Genomic DNA, 10,693 nt, shown 5'->3' on the forward strand with positions numbered 1-10,693 from the left:
TTCCCTCCCTTCCTCTCTCTCTCTCTCTCTCTCTCTCTCTCTCTCTCTCTCTCTCTCTCTCTCTTTTTCTTCCTCAGCAAACAGGTTGATGGATGGAAGCAAGAAGGAGAGACAAGACAGTGCAGAGAGCGGGTAGTGAGGAGGCAGAAACTAGATCCCCAGAGCTGCCCCAAGGGCAGCGCGTGAGGCCCGAGTCCCATGTCCGAAGCCTCCATTTGGTTCCACTTGCACCTGCTTTTCCAGGATCATGAGGCAGGAGCATCAATAAACTCAAACAGCTGACAGTCCTGAGATCCCGGTCCGGTATCAAGTCTCCAGATTCGTACTCAATTCTGATCACCGGGGGCTTCCTTTAGGAGAATCTCAGAGTGAGTACAAAAGGGCAAAGGAAGCCTATGAGTCCCTATGGACCAGGGCCGGCCGTTCCCAGATCAGTGCTGGGTTCCAAAGTCAAGGCTGTGAACCAGAGACAAACAGAACATTTGCCTTATATGCATATATAGTCTGGGAAGCGAAGGCCAGACTGCCAGGGAGGCAGGCCCATCTCAGCTGCACGTTCCCATCTTGGTTCCCTCATGGACACAAGTGTCTTTGTGTGACAATGTGGAAATGAAGGAAATGCCAAGAGGAAGAGGGATGTGACAGGAGGGAGAGCCATACTGGCTGACCACAAATCCAAGGAGGACAGGCCGGTGGGGACCATCACCGACAGAGACCTGGAGAGCAAACCCCTGGAAATCCATCCTCGGCGACCTGGAAAGTAAGCCTGTGCGAAGCAGTCTTCACCTTTGGTAAAATTCCACAACTTGAATTAAGTCTGAATTGTATTTGCCACAGAGTGCTCCCTCGCCCCACCAATCCAGAAGGGACCCAGTTGGCTGGGGCCTTGGGGTCTAAGAGCCGCTCATCCATGTCTTCTCCAAGGTCTCTTGACTTGTTTTAGGGGGAAGAACTAGCTTGACTCGATTCTGAATCTTGGATCCACCGCCAGTGAACAAGCTGCCTGGTGCCCGTGAACCTGTTGTCTCCCACGTGTAACACGCCTCCCCACAGGGTTCTCGTGAGGACTGAGCTGTGTTTGCACAGCAGTTCAGCTCATGCTACTTGGGGCCAGACCTCTGGGATCCAATCCTTGTTCCACCACTTACTATGTGACTTTGGGTCAACGACTCAACCGCTCTGGGTTTCAATACCCTCATCCATAAGATAAGGCCGACGATAATAAATAGACCCACCATGTAGCAGTAATAGCATGATACATGTAAATTGCATGACATTATGTTGAAAAAGCATAACGCATGTAAATTGTTTTGCCCTGTGCCTGGCTACATAGCAATTTCTCAATAAATGGCTGCTACTTATATTCAACAAGTATTTACTGAGCACCTATTATGCATTAGAGGCTGGAATTGGGAGTGGGGATATGAAGGTGAGTAATACATGGTTCCTATCCCTGAAGGGTGAGCCGTCTGGGGAGGGGGCCAGCATTAAAAAGGTAGAGAATAGTGATATTTTTAAGTGCTTACATTATGTCCAGAATTTTCTTAGGTATCAGTGTATGTTAGCCAACCCATTGAATCCTCAGAAGAGCCTCAGGACTGGGTACCCCTCTGCTCAGGTGCATGAAGGTGACTTGCTATGGAGACAGGACGTGGAGGCATCCTGCACGGAGGGCTTGGTAACTGTCAGCCCTGGTCTCCCTTACCCCTGCCCTGGCTGCTGTTTGGGACACAGGACTTGGAGGCTAACGTTCTATCGTCCTTGGGATATCATGAGATGGGAAGCAGAGAATATATGCAAAATGCTTAGAGGGCCCAGGGGGTAGGATGGGCATCACCTTCTAACCCTTGATTGCCTCATCCATGAAATGGGCTTTTTGGTCTCCCCTCGATGTTGTGGGGACGGAAGACAGATGCCGTGTGAGAAAAGACTGGCTCTGACGCAGCTACAGTTCATAGAGTCTCTCCTTGACCTGACTGAAGACCTTGACTGATGTGGCTCTGCCCGGGCAGGGCTGAGATAACCTGCATGCAGGGTGTGAAAGATGGACTGGCCCCAGGGCACAGTGGAAAAGACAGGCTTTGGAGGGAGGGGTGAAGGCGCAGGCTCGCGGCCTTCAGGTCTGAATGTCCATCCCCTCCAATCCTTCATGCCCTTGACACGATACTTCGTCTCCATTTAGGAGGAGTCAGAGATGTGCCCGTCATTCCCAATGTGACCTTCTGGGTCAAAGCTGAAAATATCTCTTCTCCACAACAAGGTGAAACCTGACTCTGTCTATTTACTCTCTATTAAGGACCCTGCAGACAGGCGGTTGATTTTTAAAATAATAGAATTGGAGAGAAGCACGCTTCCACCGAGGAACCCCGCTGCCATGTCAAGGAGCTGAGGGCGAGCGTCTGGAGGAAAGCATGCTGGGCCTCCCAGCTCTGCCACCGGACACCTGCGTGACCCGGGATGGTGGCGACCTTCTCAGCACCTTCAGTTTCCTTGCCCATAAGACGGGAATGATGCAGATGCCCACCTCTCAAGGTTGTGAGAAGTAAATGAAATAACGTGGGTAAAATACACGTGGAGTCACTGTCCGTGCCAAGCCCTCGTCCCCAGGGGGCTTTCCTATTTCAGGGCAACAGCAATAAGGACTGCCACTGCTACTTTTACTGTTCTTCTTGTTAGACCTCGGGGTCCGGGTCTCCTCAGAGGGTGGGGATAACGGACAGAGGCAGGGGAGTCTACGGAAAAAAACAAAGGCCACTGGGCAAGGTGGTATCTCCCTCCCGGAGAGGGCAGAGCTGCAGAGGCTCCCTTGTTTAAGGTGTGTGGGGGGGTGCTTTCTCTTACCTGCAGTGGACCACGATGGGCCCGGCTTCGGGGGGGTTGAGGAACTTGACCTGGCGGACGAAGCCTAGGAGGCCAGTGGCGTAGCAGGGGACGCCGTGGTCGGGCCAGCTGGTGAAGTGGAAGAGGCGGAGCTCCCGGATCTCGTGGTAGCCTTTCTGAGGAGAGAACGGGCCTCTGTTCCTCCAGCTGTTGCCCCCACAAGCCCCACCCAGCAACCCCCCCGGGAGCGAGGGCTGCTGCCCTGAGGAACCGGCCTCCCTGCTGTCAGGAAGGACAAGGCCCTCAAAGGGTTAACCGGTGTTACCGCCCCGAGGGATTCTGTGATCTGCCACCTCTGGGAACTTGGGAAATAGATACAGTGAAAGTGACTGATGGACTGCAGGACTTCTCAGAGCCTTGAGAGTGCGAATATACATTCTACATCCCCAAGGGGGCGTCCTAACACCCACAGTGTTTGCCCAAGGGACCCTCTTTTGACAAGTGTTTCACGGAACTTGCACGCAGCAGAACTGTTGACCCTAAACATCAAGTTCAAATCATTTCCAGTGGCATACGAGGCCTTGAGGTGATTGGAAAATGTCCTTCTGCATTCTAATCCTGTCTATGAGAGTCTCCAGGGCTTTCCAATAAAAATAATGATCATGCTTCTGTATTCATTAGATTCTTATTTAGAAGTATAAGCTATGGAACCAATAAAAGCAGAGCTTCTCTGACAGATGGGGGCGGTGGGGCCCAGAGCTCCGATCGGTTCCCCTTCCCCTCTCACCACCCCTCACATAGACACCCTCCAGGCCAGGTGGCAGTTCTCTGGCGACTCCATAGTGGGGGTCACACCTCTGAGCCTTGGCTTATGCAGTGCCTCTACCTGCTTTCTCCTACGTAGCAATCTCCTGCAGGTATTTGGAGAGCACTGATTAGGAGGCATGTATGATTGATCATTCTTTCAGTTCAAGAATATTCACTGAGGGTTCTCTGTGCCCAGCCTTATGTTCGGCACAAGGAAGGTGGAAATAAAAACCACAGCTTTAGAACAGCTCGTGGTCTTGTTGGGGAGGCAGGCTCCTAAGTGGATAATTCTATTCAGGGGCATAAAGGAGTGTCTGCACACCCCATGTGGGGAAAGGAGAAAACAGCGAAGACTTCCTGGAGGAGGTGATGCCCAACCTGAATTATGAAACATATTAATAGTGAAAATAATGGCTAACATTTATGAAGCATAGACTATGTGCTGGCCACTCTCTGAACACTTGAGTGTATTCATTCACTGAATCCTCATGCCAATCCTCATAATGTTATCTCCTTTTTAAAGGATGAGGAAATTGAGGCGAAGCAAGGTCATGTAACATGCTCAAGGTCACACAATTAGTAAGGTGAGAGGTTGCAATCTGAACCTTGGTTCTCTGGCTCCAAGGCCTGTATGTCTAAGCATCATGATACACTGAGTGGTACCCATTTGAAGAGATAGAAGGGAGCCTCGTCCAAGAGGCAGCACAGGTAAAGCACGGGGTCAGGACTCAGCATGGTACATGCACAGAACCACAAACAGTCTGGGGCAACTCCAGGGGAAAGTGCAAGGACAGCAAGGAGGGGCAGTAGGGCTAGGGGTGGAGGCTGGGCGGGTGTCGGATCCTGGGAGGCCTTGAATTCCATATTCAGGCCTTTGGACTTCCTCCCAGAGGCACCGGGGAGCTGTGGGGAGGTGGCCCAGATGGTGGCACAGAAGGGGCAATGCATCAGACTTATATTTCAGGAGGATCACGCCGGCTGCTATATGGAGGGTGGATGTGGGTGGGTGCACTGGGGGCTGTGTAGAGGATACTATTGGTGCCCACCCAGGTCACACTTCCCAGGCCAGGGCACCCCCTCAAGTTACTCTGAGACTTGGCTACAAACAGCTCACAGTTACCCACTTCTTTAGAGAATTGCTCCCAGCCCAACAGGCGCCAGGTCCCTTGGGGTGGGGGTGGGTCGCTGGCATTCAGTGACTGAGAGGAGTATTAGAGTGACCAACTGGCTTTGCCAGTCTTCGCAGGATGGAGGGGTTTCTCAGGACGTGGGACCATCAATGTTAAATCCAGGATGGTCCTGGGCAAACCAGGATGATGGGTTACCCTAACGAGTGTACCAGAGGCCACTTGCCTCAAGACGGAATCAACTCTGTGGTATAATTCATGCCCCAGACCTCCGGGTGGGATCAGGCTGATGCTGGTCTCCAGCTGAGACCAACCACATCTTTGCTTGGCTCCTTCTGTGCCCGGTTCTGCCTCCCTCCCTTCCCTTCTCCTCGGAGTTCTCCCTCAACACATCATCAAGGGGACCCGAATCCCTGCCTCAGGCTCTGCTCCTCAGAAACCCAAACTAAGACACGGCAAGACGAGAGGCAGAGAGCCCCATCGGCAGGTTGCTGCAGAGTCCAGGTGGAAGTGAACAAAGGCCTGGATTAAGGCGCGGATGGACCAGTTGAAGCAGAAGCAAGGTTTCAAGACTACTTGGAGGTTTTCACTCCATCCTCCGAATCAACTCAACCTCAGGAAGCCATTGTGTGAGCCCTCACCACTGGTGCTGTGACTATTTATCGAGTGTCCTCCCTCCCTGATGGGACTGTGTTTTCTTTAAGGGCAGACACTGCTTCCTGCTTATTATTTCGGGGTCCCCAGCTCAGGAACTGATTTTGAGCTCATAACCCAGGCAGTGTTTGCTAAGCACCTGCCCGCATACTTGGGAGAGGCTGGCTAAGTTGAATTAATTCTCTTGAGGCTGGGGGTGGACGGGGGTCTTTCAAGGATGTCTTCCTAAGGGTCACATCTCTCCTTGTGATTGTTTGAAAGAAAAACAAGAAGACAATCTGAGAAAGGTCTATGACTCCTCGACCTTCTGGGCTGGCTGTAATTTTCCAAGGCCAGGAGGTGACACTTAGGTTCTGGGCGCCATGATGGCCGCCACGTCCCCAGTCACCCATCTCATTCCTGGCACTAACTGTATGTGTGGTCGATGAGATGGGTGACTACCAGATCCTCCAGGCCTCAGCTGCAGGATTGTGGGCTGCCAGTGATTCCCAGACGCCCCTTTTCTGGAGAAGTCTCCTCAGCCGACAGGAGCCAGCCCACCCTGAAGGATACCCCTCAGCGCCTGACTTGGCATGGTTTACGCTCTGGAGGACCCCATGAATCAGGCCTAGGCTAGACTTACCCTCCCCTCTTCTGCTTCCCTCCTTCCCTTCTAAGTTCCTCTTAGGAGTGGTCCTTTGATATAACACATGTACCCGAATCCTTGTCTCAGGCTCTGCTTCCGAGGAACCAACCTAAGACCATATGGATGGTTGTTTGCCTCCTCGCCGTGGAGGGGCGCCCTTCCCTCCCAGCTCTTCACCTGAGGCAGCATATGCGGCCCTTAGGAGCACAGGGTGTTGGAGGGGGCACCTCTGGGAGCAAGCAGTGTGTCCTGCCCCACGGCTATGCACGCGGGAACGGCACTGTGTGTGGGCCAGCTTTGGCCCTCACAAGGCCTTGTCACACCCCAATGGCACAGCTCTCAAAGCACTGAAATCCGCAGTGCTCCTGTGCCCTCAGGCCTCTGGTCACTTGGTCCCTTAATGCTGTTGCTTTTAGCACGTGGCACCTATGGCGCAGTGGAAGTGACAATGGTCTCCAAGTCGGGGGCTGGCGTGTGACTCCTGGTTCAGCCACTTTGCAGCTGGGCAAGTTTGGACAACGACAAGCAACGCTCTGTGCCTAATTTTCTTCATCTCTAAAATGGGCGTAATAATAGGATCTAACCTCAAGAGGTTGTGGGGAGGGATTAAATGAGTTCATTTATGCAGAGCATTTAGAAAAGTCACCGGGTTTAGTAAGTGCTCGATAAATGTCAGCTGTCATAACAGGAATGATATAACAATGGTTCCGCAATAGTTAAATTATAAGTATGATAATAATAATGATGATTTGCAATCACATTCTCGCTCTCAGGCTCCTGCTACCCTGGCCTCCTTTCAATGCCTAGACTAGCGTTTCTCAATCCCGACATGATCAGTATTTTGGGCTGGATAATTCTTTGCTGTAGGTCCTGGGCGGTCCTGTGCACCACAGGCTGTTCATCAGCATCTCTGGCCTCCGCCCACTAGATGCCAGGAGTACCCTCCCTCCTCTGTCTTGACCAACTAAAAATGTCTCGAGGCATTGGCTCAGTTCTCTTGCAGGACAAAAGCACCCCCAGCTGAGAAGCACAGTTCTAGCACATGCCAGACTCTTCTTTCCCTGTGATGCTGCATGTTTCTTTCCCTCTGCCTGGGACAGTATTCCTCCCGCTCTTCCCTTGGCCGGCTTCTCCTCCTTCATTGTCTGTCTCAATGCCTCCTCTTCCAGGAAGCCCTCTCTGACCACCTCATCTTCCTGTCTCCGCTCTTGGCATGTTTCTTTCATGGCTTTTTATCACCACGTGTCATTAGTCCACCCCTCCTACTGGAGCAGGATCCACATCTGACTCGATGGCTCATCTGTCTCTGGTGCCAAGCACAGGACGGGCACAGAGCATTCCCTCGCCCGCTGAGTGTCCTGAGTGAACAAACAAGCCGGCCTGCCTGGTGGACAGGCTGCCCGCAGCCCCAGGGACACTTACCTTCTGGACCGTGAAGGTGCGTATGACATATTCTGCCAGGGGCTCTGTTTCAATCAGGGTGACTTTAATGTCCCCGTAGACCTCTGTGTCATCCGGCCAGTACCGCACACACTTCACCTGTGAGGAGGGACAGAGGCGAGGACAGGTGAGCAGGGGGCTGGCTGAGCAGGAGCAGCCGCCTCCTCTGGCCTTCCCGTTCCAATCAACCCAAGGGTGACTTTGGTGGAACCTCAGTCCAAGGGGTTCTCAGCTGGCCAGGGACCGGCCAAGGGCCTAAGCCAAACTTACTCCCAGAGGAACTGGAGCCATTGGGAATAACGGCAGTACCTTCTGTTGCAGAGCTCCTTATAATTTCCAAATCCATCATCACACTAAGGGATCAAATAGATCTAGGTGAGATAGGCAGGCGGTGGCATCCCCCATTTACAGATGAAAATCATACTCAAGTTTGGAGGTTTTGGGGACTTGTCCAAGGTCACATGGCCAGTTTTCTACCTTTGGCTGAATGGTATAGCAGGCTGGGGCATCCGAGTTTTATCGGCTGAGCAGAGATGAGAATAAAAGGTGGGGAATAGTGAGGGGGTTGAAAGCAGAAGTGCTCGGGAGAAGGACATTGATATTGAGAGCTGGTCATCGGGGGCTGGAAGGAGAAAGGCTCAGACGTTGGGGAGAAGATGGAAGTGCTGGGCTTAAAGGGAAGCTCTCTGCCCGGGCGGTGGGTGCAGACGCTACCAACAAGCCATTCCCACATTTGACTCTAAGTCACACTCCGCAGGAGGAAAAAGAGATCATCGCTTTCCCCTTAAAAGAACAAAAGCATTACCATTCCGGGGGACGCCGCGCAGCCTAGAGTGGCATTTCCCACTGTGTGTTCCTCTGGGTGCTAATAGGTGTTAGGTAAAAAAAAACAAGAAACAAAAAAACAAACAAACAAAAAAGGTTTTGTGGTCAAATGAGTTTGGGAAATGCCGGGTTCAACAAAGTTAAACAGGCCACTTTGCTACAGGACTCCTCAGTGGGTTTAATGTGCTAACGCTCGTGTGGTTTTCGGCTCTCCAAGAGGGGCAAAGAGTGTCCACAGCATTTCCCAAACGTATTTAACCATGGAACCCTCTTCTCACTAAGCATCCTGCAGACTAGCATCCCATGGAACCCACTTAGGGAAACGCTGGTAGAGCATGACAGGCTTTGGAGGCAAATGGATGCATTGCTTGGTTCTAACACTCAGCAGCTGTGCAGCTTCCAGGACGTGCCAAAACCTCTCTGAGCCTCAGCTTCTCTTAACGATGACGGCTGACACTTACTGACTGTGTTCTGGGTCTAACACGGCTGACAAAGTCTTTTTACGAACACTTTATGTGCATTCTTTTAATTACGTGTCACTACGTCCACAGGAGGTTGATAGTATTATTGTCCCCATTTTACAGATGAGGAATCAAAACGACTAAGACAATTGCCCAAAGTCAACTGTTAGGAAGGGACGCAGCCAGGATACAAAGCCAGGGCATCTGAGTAATTACCAGGAACACTGTATCATACGACTGTGAGATAAAACCAAGTAATGCACAGTAGGATCAGGCACAGTGCTTGGCTCCTGACCCCTTCCCCAATCCAAATTAGAGTCATGATCCATCCATCAAGGGAACCTGTCACCAATGTGGGATATGTTACAGAACAGGCTGCGATGTGTCCCTGAATTCTTAAACCCTGAGCTGGCTTCTCATCTGCAGTAGCCACACCCTGGGCCTCAGTCCCTGGGGAGCGGTCCTGCCTGGAGGAACCATGAGCCCGGGAACGAGAGTCAAGTTGATCAGAGGTCATGCCCAGCTTCTGGCTGGGTGACTTCAGAGTAGTTACTTGACTCTTTTGTTCTGTTTCCTCATCTATAAAACCGGACAATGTATTAGATAAGTATAAGCTCAAGGATAAAGTCTCTCCTGGTCCTAAATTCCTAACAGGCCACGAGATGCCCACAACCCTTTACTAGATTACGACTCTCAGCCCAGAGTCTCCCTTTCCCATCGTCTTGGAGGCTAGGGCTCTATTTTAATGGGGTACCTGGTTCTGCCAAAACAGAAACTTACCTGCCCACTCTTTAGTTGGCTCATAAGTAGAGAGGCCCTCTTAATCCCAATGTGTGTGTGCACCCTGCCTGGGAACCCAGCAGCCCACCCACCCACATGCCACCGTTGACCAAGTGGGCAACAGCAAGCTGGGAATAGCAGTCCCGTTTCTAAGCCCTAGGAGCTGAGGACCGCGTAGGAGAGAGGCGAAATAGAGTAGAGCGGGAGACCAAGGCCTGAACCTTGAAGATGATGGAGGTTTAGCGGTCAGGGAGCAAAGGTCAAATGCTGCTGAGAGGCTGAATACAATGGGCAGAGAGAACCGGCTGTTGGATTTGTCAACATGAAGGATGTTGGCGATGTTGACAGCGTCACTATGGGTGGGATGGAGGGAGAAGCTATGGTGGGGAGGGCAGAAGAGAGCAGGAAACGGAACCTGTGTGTGAGTCTTTCGTGTTTGGCAGAAAAGTAGGGACAAGAGAATCACTTTTGTTTGCCTGTTTTATATTTTCAAGGGGGAAGCTACTCAGGCTGTTCGTACGCAGACATCTAGCCATGAGAAAGAGAACTATTTTTCAAGTGGGGGCTGGGGATGAGAAAATTCTTGAGCAGAATCTGTGATTCAAGGCCCTAGGATTGCCTTTGAAAGGGCAAGAGTCACTTCTTCCATAGCATTAGGCTGAGCCACCAGGAACGGCCAATAGTCCACCATTTGGGGTCAACAAAAGCAACCTTTTGTTTTTTTTAATGGTTCAACCTGATAATAAAGGGGAAGAACAGAAGATGGTTGTAGACAGAAGTAGGATGATAGCTTTGTGGTGTGAAGATGACAGAGTTCACGTCTGATGGCTTTCATTTCCTCAAACTGCATGAAATGATGTCATCCACGGAGAGTGAGGGTGGAGACGGGCATGACGGGGGGTTTGGAGGAAAAAGACATGCCTTGAGGGTGAAACAGGGGTGAGGAGTTCTCCCTCGTAGGTGACTATGAGGGTAAAATATTGATCAGGAAGCACTCGGCACAATGCACGGAATAAGACATGCTTAGAAGCGCAACGCCAGCAACCCCCCTCCAGGGCACTGCAGGAGGGGCTTACCCTGCCCACCTCCACGAGGTTCGTGACCATGACGATGCTGGCTGAATTCTCCTGCCAGATCATTCTCCAGAAGTCCTT

At 51.6% G+C, this 10,693-nt stretch overlaps 1 protein-coding gene across 1 annotated transcript in view; it reads right to left on the bottom strand.

Annotated features, from left to right (window-relative positions):
• Window positions 1-10,693, bottom strand: part of PTPRT (protein tyrosine phosphatase receptor type T) — a 1,070,914-nt gene that overhangs the window by 41,148 nt on the left and 1,019,073 nt on the right. Inside the window, exons 22-24 of the mRNA XM_019636904.1 lie at window positions 10,616-10,690; window positions 7,456-7,572; window positions 2,842-2,996 (exon numbers count right to left, since the gene is read on the bottom strand). Coding sequence (XP_019492449.1) covers window positions 2,842-2,996; window positions 7,456-7,572; window positions 10,616-10,690 — 347 coding nt within the window. The remainder of the gene's footprint in view (window positions 1-2,841; window positions 2,997-7,455; window positions 7,573-10,615; window positions 10,691-10,693) is intronic.

Source organism: Hipposideros armiger, unplaced genomic scaffold, assembly GCF_001890085.2.
Source record: "Hipposideros armiger isolate ML-2016 unplaced genomic scaffold, ASM189008v1 scaffold_31, whole genome shotgun sequence".
Taxonomy (NCBI): domain Eukaryota; kingdom Metazoa; phylum Chordata; class Mammalia; order Chiroptera; family Hipposideridae; genus Hipposideros; species Hipposideros armiger.